The sequence below is a fragment of the Diplotaxodon limnothrissa genome, linkage group LG1, assembly GCF_057381915.1.
Source record: "Diplotaxodon limnothrissa isolate DT_005_m linkage group LG1, D_limnothrissa_male_GT1.1, whole genome shotgun sequence".
NCBI lineage: Eukaryota > Metazoa > Chordata > Actinopteri > Cichliformes > Cichlidae > Diplotaxodon > Diplotaxodon limnothrissa.
In genome coordinates this window covers 43,700,584-43,720,400 of record NC_140596.1, presented here as the reverse complement: position 1 = coordinate 43,720,400, position 19,817 = coordinate 43,700,584, and the positions used below count along the sequence as shown (strand labels likewise).

Genomic DNA, 19,817 nt, shown 5'->3' with positions numbered 1-19,817 from the left:
ATCTGGGGATTTTGAAGGTCAAGTTAATACTTTGCACTTAGTCATATTCTGTTACCATCGGGCATTCTCCTGCCTCGATGGGGTGCATGTGGGCTGCAGGTATTTCAACATCGAACATGAATATCGTGACAATATCAGCAACATGTCCACTGAACCTGAACATGTGGGGGAAAGTTATTCTCAACGATGAGTCCAGATTCTGCCTACTTCACGTGTTCTGCTTCATTAATGAATTCTCCAATAAGATAAGATAAGATAACCTTTATTAGTCCCACACGTTGTTGTTTGTTTCCCAAGCTATGCATTAGTAGAAAGAGATTGAAATCCTCCAACTAGCCACCTCCACAACACAGCTCAGAGAGGTTAAAAGGTCTTAATATCCAGCCTTATGTGAGTAAAAATGCTTTTCTCTATTTCCTAATAATAAAGCATTTTTGGTCAAATATAAATCAGAATTAGTTTGATTAATATATAAATAAGAAATGTAGTTTGAGTAGTAGAAACAACTGTTCTAATGTCTGAGTTTGGTGGTGGTGTGTGTGAATCTGAAAGTTTTGTAATTGTTTAACACAGAACTGTAATTATTGGGTTTTGCTGAAAGTTGATTCATTTTGAGTGCAAATAAAAAAATAAATATGTTTAAGTTAACTGTGGGACGACAGCTCTGTCTGTCCTGGTCGTTGTGTCCTTGGGCGAGACACTTCACCTCCCGCCTGGTGATGGTCAGAGGGGCCGATGGGCGATATGGCAGCTTCTGTCAGTCTGCCCCAGCTGTGGCTACAACTGTAGCTGCCTCCACCAGTGTGTGAGTGTGAGAGTGAATGAATAGTGGCATTGTAAAGCGCTTTGAGGGTCTTGAAAATTGCTATATAAATGCAATCCATTATTATGATCCAGTATAATGTAGTATATAGTAGTAGTATAATAGTGTAGTATAATTGTGATAATGATAGTGACAGGCCTCACTCAGAGCCTGACCTTGGTGTATCCAGGTGTGTGTGTGTGTAGAGCTGGACTGGAGCCACTAACCTCCAAATGTCTGACTTTTAAAATGACAAGAAGTTGCATAAAATAAATACAAATAAATGGTAATTGTCTCGCGGTTAGCTGACTGCCTTAGCTGCCAAAGTGATGTCAGCCCTTTTTAGCCATAACCAGTGACTGGTCCTCTCAGCAGTGTTAGCTAGTTCTCTAATTCACAACAGCCCTGATCAATGCTAACAGCTGACCTGACTGGCTACCTCCCTGGACTTTTTTAGGGGGGAGGTAACAATGTTTAAAACAATAACAATAATAATATTTATGTTTATAACGGTAGCACGGTGGCACGGTGGTTAGCACTGTTGCCGCACAGCAAGAAGGTCCTGAGTTCAATTCCACCATCAGGCCGGGGTCTTTCTGTGTGGAGTTTGCATGTTCTCCCCGTGTTTGCGTGGGTTCCCTCCGGGTACTCCGGCTTCCTCCCACCGTCCAAAGACATGCAGCTTGTGGGGATAGGTTAATTGGATAACCCAAATTGTCACTAGGTGTGAATGTGCGAGTGAATGTGAGTGTGAATGGTTGTCTGTCCCTGTGTGTTGGCCCTGCGACAGACTGGCGACCTGTCCAGGGTGTACCCCACCTCTCGCCCTATGACAGCTGGGATAGGCTCCAGCGCCCCCCGCGACCCTGAACAGGATAAGCGGAAGCGAATGGATGGATGGACATTTATAACGAGGTGCAATAATAATTAATGTGCAATAATAACAGTGTGCAATACACTTCTTCTTTTTTTATTACTAAGTTAATATACTGTGTTGTGTTGTTTGTGTTGCGTTGTGATGTGTCATATCGTGTCGTGTTGTTATATGTAGTGCCGACGTAGGACAGTTTTCCAGTTTCATTGTACTACTGTACTATGTATGACTGTGCAATGACAATAAAGACTTATCTTATCTTATCTATCTTACAGCCTGCCGTTGTGCCTGTCCTTTGATCCCAATCTCTCAGAGCAGCTTTGCTGTTGTACTGCCAACAAAGCCCCTGCACCCCACCTCCACTGGACGCACCTTGATCTTCCAGCCTCTGTCCTCTGCCTCAGCTGCCAAGTTGGCATACCGCTGGTTCTTACGCTCAAATGCCTCCTCAATTGCTTCCTCCCATGTTACCGTCAGCTCAACGACTGAGTTTTGAGGAGTTAGACCAAAGGACGAGGTCTGGTCGCAGAGTAGTTGTTACGATCTCTGTGGGAAAAATTAGCCTCTGATCCAAGTCCACTTGCAATCCCTGGCAACCTTCAGCGGGCCCAGGTCCAGAGTTGAGGGGCTCATCCTCGGCTTGTCTCCAGAGTTTTAAAAGGGAGAAGTAAGAATTCCACTGTATTTGAATTAAATAGGATTATTTTACTATAAATGTTCATGTGAAAATGTGCCAAAGACAAATCTAACTGAAGTAGAATTAGAACATAAACTGAACGAAACATGAAGTGAATTATATCCATAAATGGGACGCGAAAGTGAATTCTGTTTTTCTCTTACTTTTGGTGCTAAGTTTGGTTTACTGAACTCGGGGATAAAGACGAGATGACATGGACACTTTTCTGCATGCCACAATATGTTGGTTAGAATTTGTGCCTGAGATGTTGCGTTGTTCTGCATTAAGCTGCACAGGTGACAAACAGGTGCTTTTTGTATTGAATCAGTGTAACAGTGCGCTATTTCCCACATGTTGTGTGTGTGTAAAAGTGTGAAAGTTCTGCATCAAAAATAGAGCTCACATTTCAGTGTGAATAAGAAGCTGTGACATTAAACTCAGCCTTCATTTTGAGACTAGCTAACACACCTTACATAACACACCTTTAAGTTTAACTACATCCTGCACAGCTGGATACCAGGATTACAAAGTGTGTCTGTGCACACTCCCTGTTACAGTTTTTCCTACATATCTCAGCGTTTAACAGCCTGTGTTTGCATATAGACTGTATCAGTGATGCTGTAATGGTTCTGTACTTGACCTGCAGGCTTTATAACTGGAGTTTTGCATGGCAACTTTAGGGATGACGGCAGTTTTGTTATCTTCTGCAAATTAGAAATGTGTTGTTAAACATGAAAAGGACAGAGGCCTTTCACTGTGTGCGGCTGTGCAGGAACAGTGTTCCTGCTGTTTGTGTCATGGTTACAGACTCATGGCAAAGTTTAAATGTGATTCTGTTTTTTAAAACAAGGAAGGCTGCTTTGTAGTAACTCCGACGATGTTTAAGGTGTGTTCAGGTTGTCTTTCCAAGAAGTAGCTTGGCTTGCTGAAGAAAACTCATGGACAGGAACATGGCATGTAAACAGACCAGCTCCAAGTTTCACTTTGCTGAGGCTTCATCAGACAGGCTGGAGTCACAGCTACAGATTCCCCAACTGAAACCATGAATCAGTCATTGCATTTTATTTTGATTCTGTGAAACTACACCCATGCAGTTTGGGCTGCATGTAGTCGAGAAGCAGACACCTTCACAAAGGACACAAGAGGAAGTCTTTTTGTTATTTTAAATGATCAGATATAAATAAGCTGTGCTGTGAATTTCAAAGTGAGGAAACAAAATAAAAGATTGAGGGTTTCTCTGAAGAATATTCTCAATGTCGCTCTCCAGCTGAGCCCTTCTGTTGCAGCTGCTGTTGCTTACATGGTTGAGGAGGTGACCTACAGACCAGTCATTATGTTAGTTTGGGACTTTGGTGAATTTGTGTGGCCAGTTTAGATCACAACAGAATTAATTACAGTGAGTATAAATTTGATAAGTTAACACGCACATATATAGATGTATAGCACTGTGTCATATATCATTATTTTTCGGAAAAACCGATAAATATGACATTTAAAACCAAAGTTAAAGCATTAACAAGAGCAGAAGCCCGTTTACAGTTTAAGCGAGTGCAGTGTGGCGTACACTGACTGAGACGGAATTAAAAACGTGCCAAACACAGATCAGAGGACAGGTACTGTTTTTCTCAGGATTTGAATGCTCAAGTGAACTACACTTCCCGGGGAACCTGAACGCAACAGTCTTGTTTTGAAATGTGACGTCAGTGCTACAGGTAAAAAGGCACACCTGTACCGCCACACGGACAAACACGGAGCTAAAATATGCGGAAGTGAAGCGCTACGAGCTGGTTTAGAAAGAGTTTCCATCAAAGTTCCTGCGGCAGTGATGGAGAGACACTGCTGAGCTGCTGGGTGGAGAAGTGTCGAGAGACGGAACCCACATCTGCTCTGAAGCACCTTTCAGCATGTTCTTCAAGAAGGTCGAGGTAAATGGAGCGCCTGTGTTTTCATCCTCTGACAGAGATGGGGCGTCTCTGGCTTTTTACTGGAAACTGACCTGGATAGAAATGCAGCTGAATGAAATCATGTCCACGAAGAAAATACTGCTTTATTATTGATTTGTAGAAACGTTTTTAGCTACTCTCAGATTATTTCAACAGTCTGAAATCCTGTCCTGTTGTCGTGAGGCTTGATTCTCAGTTTAGTGTGAAGAATGCCAGGCGAGTCTGTACTGACTTGACATGTAGTACCGAATAAAAACACGGTGTTTGTATTTGAGAAGCAGGATGTTCAAAGGTTGCACCTAAAGAAAGTAACCCAATAGCTGGTAAATCAGTTTCAGGTTAGGATGGGCACTGGGTCACACCCATGCTAAAGGTTGCCACTGACAGATAGTAACTGTGTGAATGCTGTGAGCCACTTAACACTGATACGAGCTTCACAAGCAGCAGAAACAAAGGAGCTCCGGGCAGGTCTGGGCCTGCATGCAGCCACAGGCCGGAGAGGACAGAGTCTGACACTCTGCTCATGTTTCTAAACTTTACAAATGTACGGATGTTTATTAGAAATGTGTCACTGACATCCTGCTTCCACTCATAGCAAACGGTGACTATAATAAACGTGTGTTGGATGATTTAGTGAAACTAAATTTACATCAGTAATGATGTCAGCTGGACTCTGCACTCTGACTTGATTAAGGAAAATGAAACTGGTTGTAATTGTCAGGTCAATGACAAGCAGGCTATCGGTCCAGACCAACCTGCTGTGAATGCTCTCCCTCTACAATAAATACACACTGGTCTTAGTACTCTTTGTTTTTTAACTAAGTACATGAAAGATATTAGAAAAGGAAAGGGCGTTAATAATAAACCATTTCAACATTAAATGTGGAACTTCATTTGGAGCTCTTAAAGACTTTGTGAAGCACGTCGTACCTTTAGGTGTATATTTGGTAATGCCAGCTACAAACTGTAGAAGCTGAGCAGAAACAGGTTGGTGTTGAATGTTGAATCCAATTGTGATTAAAATGGTTTGTGTGTGTTAACATGAAGAAGGTGCAGTTGGCAGCAGATGATCCGTCTCAGACATGGACAGGTGCAGAGTTGCATGTTTTACAGATGAACAATGACGTATATTTCCAAAATTGTGGAAATGAAAAACATTCATAGTGTTTTAGCTAAAGAAAGAAAATCCTCCAGGCAGGATAACTGGCAGCTGTGCTTGTAAGCATTGCTTTTCCAGTATTTAGTCATGAGTAAGTGTGTTACAACTCATTACATATGTGGTTATGGCCTCCCTGTTTCATAGTGTGAAGATACATAACACATTACAAAGTTGTTCCAGGTACCGAGCCAGTGACTGCTTCATAGCAGCACTGTTGTAAGAGCTACCAGAAGAGCACCGAGTGACAAACTGTGTTGTACTTTATGAGTTTGACTCTCACTTCAAAATGTATGAATTCTAGTTTCAAAAGTTTGAAAGAGGCCTTTTGCTTTAATTTGTCTCCAATATATTGGAAATGTGTGTAGTATGATGTCATGTGGTGGAGTATATTTCAGTACTGACTGTGTATGTGTGTTTGTGTGCAAGGAAAATATGGAGCTGTGGGGCAGCAAGAAGGATGACGCTGAGCCTTTACTTCGTTCGCTGGTAAGAATCTGCTGTCGCTCTCTAAAACTTCCCTACATTAACAAGATAACAGCAGACAAATGTCGTCTGTAACATGCAGACATAAAATATACAAAGCTGTGTGACATCAGACGTGGAAACATTCAGGTTTATCTCCTGCTTATGTTCAGGATAAAACTCTGAAACGGTTTGTGTCTCTCGTCTCGTTTGCATGCTCTATCTCGGTGCAATGTTCCCATTTCTCTCCCTCTCTGTTTGTGTGTGTATATATACATATATATTTGTATACATGTATATATTTTTGTCTTTGAACAGCCCACCCACAGAACATTTGACTATGTGCTGGTCGCCGATAAAGTGGACAATGAGCAAAAGACTTTGAGACAGGAAGCCTTCATAGCACAGCTGAAAAAGAAAAACATACACATCACTGTGAGCTTCTCCAAAAATCTCTGATGTAACAAAGCACGAACAGCTGAATGAATAAGTGATGATAATGTGTGCGCATGCATGTGTATATGTGTGTGTTTCAGAGGATTACCCATGACAACAAAGACTTTTTTGGCATACGTGCTCCCAGTGAGATGTTTGAAGTCTACCAGTACCTGCTGAAAGTTTCTGACTCTTGCAACTGTTGTGGAGATGAGAAAGGAGCCGTCACCCAGGCAACCAGGTGACAAACTCTTCCTGCAGGAGGAGATGTTGGTGCTTTCTTCTCTCTCTCTTGCGCTCGCTCGCTCGCTCTCTTGCTCGCTCTCTCTCTCTTGCGCTCTCTCACTGTCTCTCTCTCTCTCACCCCCGCCGAGCCCTTTTCCATCAGAGTCCCATCAGGTTGGATGGGGAGCAACGATGCAGAGCCATTTTCAGATCTCTCCAAAGATGTTCAGTTTTTAATTAAATTAATTATACAGTTTTAAACAGTTGTACAGCACTTTGTTTGAAAGCGCTTTATAAATAAAGTTATTATTATTATTATTATTATTATTATTATTATTATTACCAAATCACAACAACAGTTGCCTCATGGTTCCTAATATTGTGAGATAAACATACAATAACACAATGTTCAATCAGATTTACCTTACTGTACCTGACTGAACATTGTTCAGGGTCCATGAACTGGAGGCAGACAGACAACCATGGAGAGAAGACCGACACAAAGATGAGACTAAGAACACCGCAAGGAAAGACAAAGATGTACTGTTAAACCATCAATAACTAACTAAGATGAAATACACAAATGATAAAATAAGAAAGCGATACCAGGGGTCAGGATAATAAGAAAACTCAAACGCAGAGAAATACAAAACACTGTTAACCAATTCAATTTTATTTATATAGCACCAAATCACAACAAAAGTCGCCTCAAGGCGCTTCATAGATACAGAGAAAAGCCCAACAATCATATGACCCCCTATGAGCAGCACTTTGGCGACAGTGGGAAGGAAAAACTCCTTTTTAACAGGAAGAAACCTCCAGCAGAACCAGGCTCAGGGAGGGGCGGGGCCATCTGCTGCGACCGGTTGGGGTGAGAACCAATAAATAACATAATCCTTCTCAAACCCAAAAGAACTCTGGATTAACCCAGCCACCTAGCAGGCGTTTGCATTTGATCATTATGGGGTGTTGTGTGTAGGATTGTGAGGTGGAATAAGGCTGCAATGGCAAAATGTGAAACAAGTGGTATGCAAATACTTTCTGAATGCACACTAGTGTGAGAGCTCTTTGTGGACTGTTACACAATGCAAGAATGAAACCGTTTAATAAAACTCCTCGTGGAAGGTCTTCTTTCATTTGTGCTAATCTGAGGGTCAGGTTTCACATCGAAATGCAGCAATGCCTGAGTGTGAGTCTGGCCTGCAGCCCGTGTGTTTCCCCTGCTACTTCTTCCCCTCTGTCCTGGCTGTTCTTCACTACACAACTGTCAAATAAAGACAAAAAGGCCCAAAAATAAATCCTAAAAACGCCACGCATCCACACTGTGTTCATTTGAGCCTTTTATCTTTTCTCCAGGATCCGAATTGTTCATTTCATCCTTCATCACACGTACATCAACACAGGAGGTGAGAGAATCTGTAAATCTTTAGCTAACGTGGAAGTACTGTATGTATGTTAATGTGCAACTTTTTTTCATGTAAACATGTTTTGTTGTGTCAGAAAACCTGGAAGAGCTGTTAATGAAGGATGTGTTTGAAACGATGTTCTGTCTTCATGAAGTGAGTAAGACTAACCTGCTGCTCTTTACTCGCCATGTTCTCGGACAACGTGCAAAGCAACTCAAACTACAGCCTCACTAGGAAATCAGATTCAGTTCTGAAGCACAGTAAAGAAACAAAGTACGAAACAAGCACTGAATACTGGCTAAGAATTTGAGCATTAATAGCACTGTAGATTTTATTAAATGACTAATTGTGTAATAGAAATACAAGTATTGTCTTTGTGTTTATAGCTCTTCAAAGTGTGTTTCGTCTTGATAAATGCCAAACATACTTGATTCTGTGAGCACGAAACTCCATCAGTTCATAAAAATACAAAACAGATGAAAGATCCTTATTAAATATTTACATATGTACAGAAAGTCTGAGAACAATTTAGTATTTGAAACTGTGAGAAAAGACATTAGCTTTCAATCTGTGCTTTGAATTGGCCATAAAATCTTCTTTGTATTACATATTACAGAAATCCTGATGCTTCCTTGTCCCCCCTCCCCTCCCTGTGCCTTTCAGAGAAAGCAGCAGAAAGAGCTGAGGAAAAAATGGGCTCGATGGACAGCTCTGTTTAGCAGACAGCCGGTCAATGACATCAAGTCGGTCTATCCCTGTAACTGTTTTTGATGGTTTCTCTCTCTGTCTAACAGCGTCATGATCCCAAAAGTTGATTCTGTGCATCTGGACGTCGCGTTTCAGTGGGAGAAACATCTCGTCACTCGGCCAAGTCACGTCCATCATTAATGTGCAGTCGTCTTTGATCAGTGACAATCTGCACATTAATGATGAAGAGACTTAACAGCCCGTTGTTCATTCAGTGATGCTAGTTTCAGCCATTGTACAAATGTACTATTGATAAGGGACAGCCTACTCTAACCAGCAATTAAGAAAGTTAAATTCAAATTGTATTTGTCACATACACAGTACAACATGTAGTGAACATGTAGTGAGATGCTTGTGTCCGAGCTGCGGGCAGGCTGCAGACGTGGTGCGCCATTCCAGGGCTCAGTTTTAGCACGGGGGGACCAGCCAGGACCCTCACTGGATACAGGGTGGGACTGGAACTCGCAACTCTCACTCCAAAGGAGTGCACTACACTACACTATCCAGTTGCACTGAATGTGCACTCTAGTGTGAGACAGGCCGGTTGGTTTTGTAGTTAGTGAGCCGTGTGCTTGGTGGCTGGTTGCTCCTGCTTTGCAGTGTAGTGACCATGCCTGGTTTTCTTGTTCTCCCTCTTTTAAAGGTAATGGCGGCTTGGTCGTCTCTTTTAGTTTAATTAGTAATAGAAACATTAGTTTAAAATAAAAAACCCCTTTTGAGCATGGAGATTTGTTTCTTTGCTATTTACCAAGTTTACTGCTTTGTCTCCTTTTTTCAACCCGACACTTGTTACTGTTGCACATCTGCTGGACCTTTTAGCAGAACGTGACAACTTCTCTTGGCTTCATAAAGCAATGATAGATTTTACGCTGGATTTCTTCAGAGAAGGAAAACTGTCATGTTTTCAGAAAGGGAACCTTTGACCTGGTTCATTATTTTAAAGGGTAAATGGTAAAGTGCAGGGTTATAGTGTACCAACATGTGTTTGTTTGCTTTCTCCTTGCAGGTCGTACTTCGGGGAGAAGGTGGCTCTGTACTACCTCTGGCTTGCCTGGTACACTAAACTGCTGGTACCAGCTGCTATTCTGGGTGTTATAGTGTTTCTCTATGGCCTCGCCTTTTTCAACACCAACCCTCTTATGTAATAACATCATGTGCTATATTGTTTCTATACAAAACGATGAATCTCAGACAATCTTAAAGATAAAAATTTAAAATACATGGCTGAGCCATACCAGTATTATAAGGCCTAATATTGTATCATGTATAATACTTTTGGTCCCCAGTAAGGAAGTGTGCGAGTCCAACATCACGATGTGTCCTCGCTGTGAAAAGAGGTGTGGGACATGGCAACTGTCAGACAGCTGCACCTATGCTAAGGTGACCTTAATTCTTCTGTTAATCTTGTTCTCATGTGTTGTCTCAGGTGTATGCATAAACAGTTCAAATCATTTAACATTCAAAAATACACCTACCAGCTGTAAAGTCCCCTCCCAACAGTATTTCTTCTTCTTGGCTGCAAAAACCCTTTAAAGCCCCCCCCTCCCCCCCCAATGATACAGAGCTAAGTGAAGAGCTAACAGTCCTGCTCTTGATGTGATTGTTATTATTTTGCTCTTCATCACACACGTGTTGTGTCTGCACAGGTCACACATTTGTTTGACAATGACGGCACTGTGGCTTTTGCAATGTTCATGGCAATCTGGGGTGAGTGTTTGAGCATCTGTGATGTGTAATTAAATTGGATCTGATGTCTGATTCTTTTGTACTTCTGGGTGAATTAAAATGTGTCATTTTAGCCACTCTGTTCTTGGAGCTGTGGAAGAGACACAGAGCTAAACATGTTTCTAAATGGAAGGTCTATGACTGGTGTGAAGAGGAGGTAAGACCTTTAGCTGTGTCTGCGTACAATAAAATGTTACATGCTGTCGTTTGGGGTCTGCTCTCATATAATGACTGACTTGGCTTAACCACGAACATTCATTCACTGATCTCAAAATGCACACATGAAGAGTTCAAGACTTTCATGTGTGCATAAAGAACTCTGATCAGCTGATAATCATCACCCGTCTGCAGTGATAAGACATTTAATTTGTCACATAAAGTTATTTCTGTCATCTTCAACCTTTACTGCTCTTGTTAAAACCCTTATATTAACACAAATTTCTACTTTATATATGTTTAATGTGTGAATATCTGTGTGTGCGCATCTCATCAGGAGGAACTGATCATGGAACTAGTGAATGATCCAAACTGCAAAGCTAAACAGTTCAGACACTCCTATCTACGGAGTACCCTGGTCCTCATCCTGGTCACACTCATGGTAAGAGACCTGGACCATGCATCACACATCTAAACCTCTAAATATGTAAAACTGAACACGTGCTGTGGATGGAGTTTGGGATGGGGCCTGTGTGCAGCATTCCTTGGTGTGATTTTTCTCAGAAACTCTAGGACACATCGCTGACTAAAACCAGCTCACAACCACTTTAAAGTCCTGAAACAAGAACTGTAATGCTATATAACTCTCAGGTGCAGAATCTGGATTGATCTTGAAGAACATGAACCTGATTTATGGAAAATAAAAATCAGACTTTTAAAATAAAAAAAACCCAAATGAAATTGTGGCCCACTGAATAAAAGTATGTGTTGATGTGATTGTTTTGCAGTTGATGCTGATTATCGGCCTCGCTCATGCTCTGGTGGTATTTCGAGTTGTCGCTGCGCCCTTGATGTCTGAGAGTAAATGGGAGTTTTTGAAAGACAACGCCAACCTTGTATCTGTTTTTCTTGGAGCTGTGCTGCACTACATCACCATTCAGATCATGACCCGCGTATGTATACCTGGATCTTCATCACTCAGTGTTGGCAGAATGAACAGGAAGAGCATGTTCCGTTTAACCAGCTTAAAATACTATCCAGGGGACCCCTTTGATTGGTCATTGTTGCACACTGCAACAATCTCCCAGCATGTTAAGTTTAAAAGCCAACCTGCACACCCTGCTTAAACAGAGCCAAAAACATGCTGTTTGAACAAGTTTCTTCTGTAAATCTTGCCGTGGGCTGCAGCCAGCTGAAGCTGGGGAGCACACAGTGGTCTCCCTTTGTGTTTGCTGTCTACTATAGCAGCACTCTAGTCTGGGCTGCTGTGGCTCAGGCTGCTGTGGGCTGCCTCATTTCCAAATGGCCTTTGGCCAGACACTGACACTGTCAGAGTGTGATATTTAGAAAGCACTTAAAATCATAGGAAATGCATTGTATATATTTGTACGTACATTTTCAAAATATAAAGTGCTTTGAGTGTTGACTTAGAGCACAAGTGAACAGTCGGCCTCAGCCTCTGCATCTTTTGCCCTGTAATGAGTCTGGGGACCAACTGATGGTGAACCTCTAAAACAGAGAGGCTGTCGTTCTCAAAAGCATGCACAGAAAACCAAAGGATAGTGTATTTGAAACTTGTTTGGCCAAACTTGCTATCAAAACTGCTCCACATTGTCTGGCAACAGACATACAGGAGATTTGCTCTCCTTATTGTCTGTGTAGGTTTGGAAAGAAAGTTGCGTCTTTAAGTCGCGTTCTTTCCCTCCTGATTTTTACCTTTACCATTACCCATGAAGTCGCATTTCAGTTGGATTTTGAAATCTCCCGACTATTACGTGGGCGTTTGGACTGGGCCAATGAGGTCTGATGGTCTCTGCTGTCTTGACACTTCATCCTTGACTTCTTTTGTTTTCCTGCAGTCCTGGCAGCCAGTAAAAGTGAGTAAAATAATTTTGTTGTGCCAGAGCGTCTCACAGCTATCGGAGCATTCAACCTGCCCCTGAAACTGATCTGACAGGTCAATATACAAGATGTGATCAAAACACCTGATGTAATTTGTCCACCAATGCTTTCGTTGTCTGGACCAAAACCCTCACCCTCTGGGTCAAGCTGATTCAGTTCAAGGGTCATCACTAGTCATCTGTTTGTCACTGTATAATCATACCTACATATTACTTTCTTTTCGACCAAACCAACATAATCCTCGTCCAGCATGCCAGTGCCAGCCTTTAAAAGCACTGCTCTATCCATATTCAGTCGAGGAGATCCAAAGAGTCAGAGCAGCATGCCCTCAGGGGGATTAAAGCAAAAGCAGACTAATTTAAAACAGGTATGGGGTTTTTGCCTTTTATAGAACTCAACTGATAATGCTCTTTAGACAAAAAACCTTTACATGTAGTCTTCAAGCTGAAAGACGCAGAGGACAGTTTGACTGGAATCTCCTGAAAAAGTGCTGCTGTATGGATCCAACCAACGTGATGCGTATAATTAACTTCTGTGTCTTTAACTCCACCTGCAGGTCAACAGATGGGTCTCCCTGAAGTTGTGTGATATTGGTGAGAAGCAATTTATTTCACTGCAAACAATAACGATACTAATATATTCACAGTTGAGCCAGACTATTTTGACCAATCAGAAAAAGGGGGAAACACAGATCATGTGATTCTGCTCCTGACGGCCTTCTGGCACATGAGCTGGAGAAGCAAAACGTGTCAGTAAAGCTGATGTTTACTGACAGGAAAGGGAAAGCTTTGGGTGCTCTTAAAGAGTGGTGCTGATCTAAGTGGGGACTGATCATTGGGCTGGCTGATGGTGTAGGCGGAGGTTTTGTTGTGATCAGCTGAAGCTCCGAAGCATAAACTGAAAGCTTTAAAGCACCTGTTGTCCTGGTGCCAGCAACCACAGCACAGCCTGTGGCAATGATAAGCAGGCCATTATATTTTAGCTCATTCATGTGTAATAAACTAATTTTGACATGTTTTCCTGAGAAAACGAAATATAAGACATTTTGTTTGTCTGTGCATGTGTTTGTATTCAGAGAAGCTGAACTCACTTGCTGCTACCGAGAGGAGCTTCACAGTCAAGATGTTCACCTTCCAGTTCTTCACCCTCTTCTCCTCTCTCTTTTATGTGGCCTTTTTTCTGGGCAGGTACTCTGTATTATTATTATTATTTATTTTAAACATTAAGATGACAGACAAAGTAGAGCTTAAATGATTGGCTGACTAATGATCTTGGGTTTTGACAGCAAACCAAGTTAGATTTTTACTTTTTGTTATTTATGTTTTAGTCATGTATAGAAATATCCAACCTGTCATTGTTCAGACTCCTCAAATGCATTTGTAAAATATATATAAAAAAATATTAAATATATAAAAAATGAACATCTTGGAAAGTCGGAAGGTAAAATAAAATTCTCTAATGCAAACGGTCAGCTAGAAAATGGTCAGCGGATGAACTCTTATTGGAAGATCTTCCTCACAGAGTGACACAGAACATAGTGTAGAGTACGTTACTGTACACTTACCATGCTGTCATTACTCTGATATGATACTGAGAGCATTATAACAGATGTTCCCCCAGCTGACTGCTTATGTGACGTTGTTTCGTCACAGGATAAATGGCCATCCAGGAAACTATGTGCGTCTCGCTGGGCATCGACTGGAAGAGGTATGGAGATAATCAAACATCCATATATATGTTTGAGTGCTAACACTCATCACTGTCGTGTGTTCTAGTGTCATCCCAGCGGCTGTCTGACAGACCTCTTTATCCAGATGGCTGTGATCATGCTGCTCAAACAGACTCTCAACAACATCGTTGAGTTCACAGTACCGTAAGTGTGCTGTTTTCATTACAGCTCTCCTTTAAGGAAATGGCTCAGCAGCTACAGGACCTCATCGAAAATGGTGTAATCAATGTGTTGTACTTCTTCATGTGTATGGTTTCCAGCTGGTGCAAAAGACTTGTGAATGAAAAAGCTGCAAAGAAGCTGGAGAGGAAATGCGGTCACTGTTACAGGAAGGCTTGTCGAGAGGAAAATGGATGTATTGAACCATGTGACATTTGCAAACATCGTGAATGGCTGCGTAACTACCACCTGGCCAGCAGTGATGCCTTCAGCCTGTTCAATGAATTTTTGGAAATGGGTGGGTGCTCTTAGTCTCCTGACCACATCTTCAAAAAACAACTCACTGATTACAGGGTCAGTTGTTTCTCACACAAATGGCACCCGAGTGAGAATGCCTGACATGTTTGTGCAAAGGTTAAATGTTGGAGGACAGTCATGAGCAGATGCAGTTTAGAGACAAGCTGAATCAGCTGCAGCTTTTGCTCCAGTAGACATCACTGGGCACCAGCATGTCCTTCATATCTTTCCTAAACAGAGGGGATCATCTGATCGCCAGGGTTCTGGCACCAGGGACGTTTTTCAGATCTCTACCGTAACCTCCTAAGACCCGAACTCTTCCACAGCAGCATTTTTAATTTCTCTTTGATATTTGGGCTGATTGGGGCCCGATGAATGTAAAAACAAAGAATTACCAGATTTTTTTTTTTAACCTTATTTTTGTTTTTATGAAAAATGAGAGCCACATAAGAGGACATTCGTTTAAAATTTTGATAGAACAGTAGCAGCATAATGTCCTCGTAGGTGGATATCAGGCCCTTGTAGAGCAAAATTGAGTATTTTGGTCTAAATAACCCAAAAAGTGATGTCCACATATGTGGACGCAGGTCCTAGGAGGTTAAATCATAAAGTGCCCTGAGTTGACTGTTGAACTGGTGAAAATAATTTTTTTTACACCAGGTTTTTATCTTTCATCATGAAACAAATGTGAATGCTTTCTGAAATGACTTCAAATCTATGAAATTCTTATCTCTGTGTTGTCCAGTGATCCAGTTTAGTTTCACCACCATATTCGTGGCAGCATTTCCCCTCGCACCCCTTCTAGCCCTCGTCAACAACATCTTTGAGATCCGTCTGGATGCTATCAAAATGGTCCGCCTGGAGCAACGGCTGGTACCCAAGAAGACTAATGACATCGGTGAGCTGTGTGGGTTTATACCATGACACAGTACAGCACTACAGTGAAGTGCAGACTTTAACGTTTCAAGGATTCAACAGAACTACTGCATTAACCATTAGAGACTTACAGCCAGTTTTATATACAGTCCCAATTTTCAGATTTTCGTTTTTGCTTGTTATAAGTGCAGCTGTGCCTGTAACAAGCTTGTCTGGTTAGAATCCAATAAAGCCACTCTGTCATTTTAAGAGACTGACCAGCAAAATGGCCTCAGTTTCCAAATACTCAGAAACGGATCCATAATTCAAAGTTTCAGTATTCATGTTTTTTTTTTTTATAGCAATAAGATATCAAGAGCTGGATTAAACTCACTGATGTCCATTATAAGTCAGCACAAAACATTCACTGTGGGTTGAAAATGTTATATAATGTGTGTTTAATATGTCTGCAGGTGTGTGGACAAAGCTGTTGGAGGCCATCGGTGTGCTGGCAGTGATCGCTAATGGTCTGGTTATTGGAATCACATCGGACTTTATTCCTCGACTTGTCTATCGTTACCATTATGGCCCGTGCGCTAAGGGAAAGCTCGATTACACAGAGTCAGTCAGATTTCAGCTGGTAGAGAAACGTGTGAAGATGTGAGATGACTGGTTTCTGTGTCGTCTCATGTGTTTCGTGCTCTTGTTGCAGCTGCATGGAGGGCTACATTAATGACACTCTGTCAACAGCGTATATGAATAGTTCAAACTTCGATGCATTCATAAATCCCTGGGAAAGGCATAACTTCAGCATCACAGAGTGCAGGTGAGAATACAATCCAACTTTATTTATATAGCACATTTAAAACCAAAGTGCTTCAAGGTTAAAACATAACAGATATATTATGTTTTAACATAAGCAGAATTACTCTGCTTGGTGTAAATATACGAGTCATTCACAGATGTGATTAACAGGACTGTGTTACATGTGCAGCTACAGAGACTACAGGAATGAAAACGACTACTCGCTGAAGTCTCAGTTCTGGATGGTCTTGGCTGTGCGCTTTGCCTTTATCATCCTCTTTGAGGTTTGTTCATCACACGTGGCTCAGACTGGGTTGTTTTTAACATTGAAATATCCACCTGAATATTTTCTTGTGTTTCTCCAGCATGTTTTAGTGATGTGCAAGTTTATAGCAGCCTGGTTCGTCCCAGATAATCCCACGCAAGTGAAAAATGAACGTCTGCAAGACAAACTGACTCGTCTGAAACACGAGCTACGGTAAGAGTAAAGTTATGTTTTACAACTATACTATCAGAATGCCTCTTAAATATTTCCACATGTTATAGGGATATCCAAACACTTGAGATGAAGCCAGTTTCCCTGCTAACAATATAAAATGTTCCTTAAAAACACCTTTACTATGGTGTAACTAGTTGAAGGGGAATGTCTCAGTGTACAACCTGAAAAAAGAGACAAAGTTTATTAAACCTAAGTAAAACATGCCACAATAAATATTTTTAAATGTACACAATTTACATACGATCTAGGTTTGAGAGGTAGAATCACAGCTAAATGTGCAAAGTCAAGTCAATTTTATTTATACAGCACCAAATCACAACAAGTCACCTCCTTTATATTGTACAGTAGACCCTACAATAATGCATACGAAGAAAAACCCAACAATCATATGACCCCCTATGAGCAGCACTTTGGCGACAGTGGGAAGGAAAAACTCCCTTTTAACAGGAAGAAACCTCCGACAGAACCAGGCTCAGGGAGGGGCGGGGCCATCTGCTGTGATTGGTTGGGGTGAGAGAGGGAAGACAGGATAAAAGACATGCTGTGGAAGAGAGACAGAGGTTAATAACAGATATGATTCAATGCAGAGAGGTCTGTTAATACATAGTGAGTGAGAAAGGTGACTGAAGAGGAAACACCCAGTGCATGATGGGAATCCCCCGGCAGCCTACGTCTATTCCAGCATAACTAAGGGAGGATTCAGGGTCACTTGATGCAGCCCTAACTATATACTTAGAATTGAAACTTTATTTTTTGCTAATCTTAAAAGTAGCGTAGTAGTAGTAGTAGTCAAGAGAAGACAGCAAACATTTTGAACTGAGATGGAATCAGGAACTGGAAGTGCTGGTTTGAGTATTCCCTGACTTCCAACAGTCAGTGTGAATCCATAGAAGTGTCTTGTACTTTGGCTATTGTGACATATTTCAGCATGTGAGCATGTTACATTCTGTGGATTTTCTTCTGATCTTATTCTATAAATCGTGTTTGTGTGCTTTGTTTTCCAGTGAAAAGAAACTGAGCAAATCAACAGATGTCTGACTTCCCCACTCTGACCTCAGGTCTGTGCCCACTGGCACATGTGGCCTTGGTGAAATATGAAATGGAAAGATGGATATGGCTGCTGCACTACATCCCAGCTGCAGCATTCTTAGATTCATGTATCAGGGTGTTAACAGACTACACATGAGGTCTTGTGATGTTCTGATATTAAAACATATATTTTTGCCATTTAGAGTTATTAATACCTTGGTGTTGCAGGTCTTGGTTGGACACAGTTTAGCTGTTCATCTAGCAAGAGTTCAAAGTTTGTCTTAATTAGCCTTTGAACATTTTAGTCAGATAACTGGCTGTTCCTGCAAACAGGGCTAACTGTGTGTTCATGCATAGATAACAAGTGTCCCACTTCCAGCTTCTATACACACTAATCTGCATATCAGACACTGTGTGCGCTAACATCAAGATTAAATGTGTATATTTATTAAAGCATTAGACAAATACTAGATACATTTTCCATTAAGCAGTCATGAGAAAAGAACTCCTTTTAAATAATGTTTCTTTACAGCCTTTAAAAGATAAGGTCATCCCCTGTGACTGTATGATTGGCTTGATGAATGCATGATGCGTCATGTGATCCTTAAGTGTTTTATCAGGTTTGATTCGAGGTTAAACTGTTGGAGATGAATCCTACAAATGTGACTGGTTAGAAACAGGAATTCATTTTGGTTCTTAAAAATATGCTTTTTACTGGCAGCGTTGCAATGTTTGAATGTTTTACTTTAAAATGTTTTAAAATGTAACTGTTGTTCATAATTCCAGTGTCACAGTATAACATGTATAGTTATTTGGATTGAGCCAGAATCATAAGGGAGCTTAGCTTAAGCACCAGCACTGTGTAAGTAAGTAGTTTTCTCCTTTAGCAGCAATAAACTATTAACACATGCACACTGGCTCATGAATGTTAGTGCTAGACTTCAGGGTTCATCCTCAGTATACACATTCATGATTTCTTTTGGATAAGTCAGCAGCGTCTCTTCAAAGTTCCAATTCCAGCATTTTATTATTGCTACATTATTTTGAATATACACTTGTATCTATATAGGATTATTTCAGATAATTGTTTTCTTAGTACTGTGTGTAGAAACGCATAAACATTATTTTGTCTGCGCGTCATTCATATCCTGAATGTTTGTTTCCAAACCTTCTGTAATGCTGTGCACAGGCAAAATGACAAAACTGTGTCACTGGCCAAATACTTACGGACCTGAGACTTTATTCCATCTCATCTGTGGAACAGGGTGACACATAACCAGTTTCAATGGAAGTTGACATGCAGTAGAAGAAGGACATAGTTGGAAGAAGCCATCATGACATCTTCCTTGTTGATTTCACAGGTTTTCTGTAGTCGCTGCACGATAGTTTACTCTAGTACATAATACTGGTGCTACTTGCTCACGAAAAGTGAAAAAGCAAAGATTACGTATAGGCAATCTAATCCTACAATACTCAATCATAACATGCAAACATGTTATTGTTAGAGCTTTAAAGTGCATTGTTTCTCCATCTTTTAAGGGACATAATGAAACAAAAGTATTGATGTTGTTTTAAATGTAACCGGATACAAATCCTTGGCATTGTATGAAAATGCTTGAAGTCAGGAAGTTCCCTAAATGCCGGGTTTGTTAATCTCAGTCTGTTTTGTTTTCGTGAAAATTCAGTTTTATTTACACAGCGCCAAATCACAACAACAGTCGCCTTAAGGCGCTTTATAGTGTAAGGTAGACGCAATAATAATACAGAAAAACCCAACAATCACATGACCCCCTATGAGCAGCACTTTGACAGTGGGAAGGAAAAACTCCCTTTTAACAGGAAGAAACCTCCTGCAGAACCAGGCTCAGGGAGGGGCGGGGCCATCTGCCACGACCAGCTAGGGTGAGAAAAGGAGGACGGGATAAAGACATGC

General features: G+C 41.2%; 1 protein-coding gene across 1 annotated transcript; it reads left to right on the top strand.

Moving 5' to 3' along the window:
* Positions 1 to 4,256: 4,256 nt before the first annotated feature.
* Positions 4,257 to 17,893, top strand: LOC146640294 (anoctamin-9-like). Its single transcript, XM_085359033.1, has 24 exons — positions 4,257 to 4,277; positions 5,881 to 5,940; positions 6,235 to 6,351; positions 6,453 to 6,592; positions 7,933 to 7,982; positions 8,077 to 8,135; positions 8,646 to 8,725; positions 9,736 to 9,870; positions 10,016 to 10,109; positions 10,376 to 10,436; positions 10,529 to 10,611; positions 10,948 to 11,052; positions 11,399 to 11,563; positions 13,069 to 13,105; positions 13,588 to 13,699; positions 14,165 to 14,219; positions 14,288 to 14,385; positions 14,502 to 14,698; positions 15,443 to 15,595; positions 16,026 to 16,173; positions 16,265 to 16,378; positions 16,547 to 16,640; positions 16,722 to 16,834; positions 17,860 to 17,893. The coding sequence occupies exons 1-24, from the start codon at positions 4,257 to 4,259 to the stop codon at positions 17,891 to 17,893; spliced, it is 2,325 nt and encodes a 774-aa protein (XP_085215159.1).
* The last annotated feature ends 1,924 nt before the right edge of the window (positions 17,894 to 19,817 follow it).

Bases quoted from the DNA above. Each gene is read 5' to 3' on its own strand.
- LOC146640294 (XM_085359033.1), top strand. From the start codon at position 4,257: ATGTTCTTCAAGAAGGTCGAG. The intron at 5,941-6,234 runs GTAAGAATCTGC...GTCTTTGAACAG, and splicing joins AGCCTTTACTTCGTTCGCTG to CCCACCCACAGAACATTTGA. The intron at 8,136-8,645 runs GTGAGTAAGACT...TGTGCCTTTCAG, and splicing joins CGATGTTCTGTCTTCATGAA to AGAAAGCAGCAGAAAGAGCT.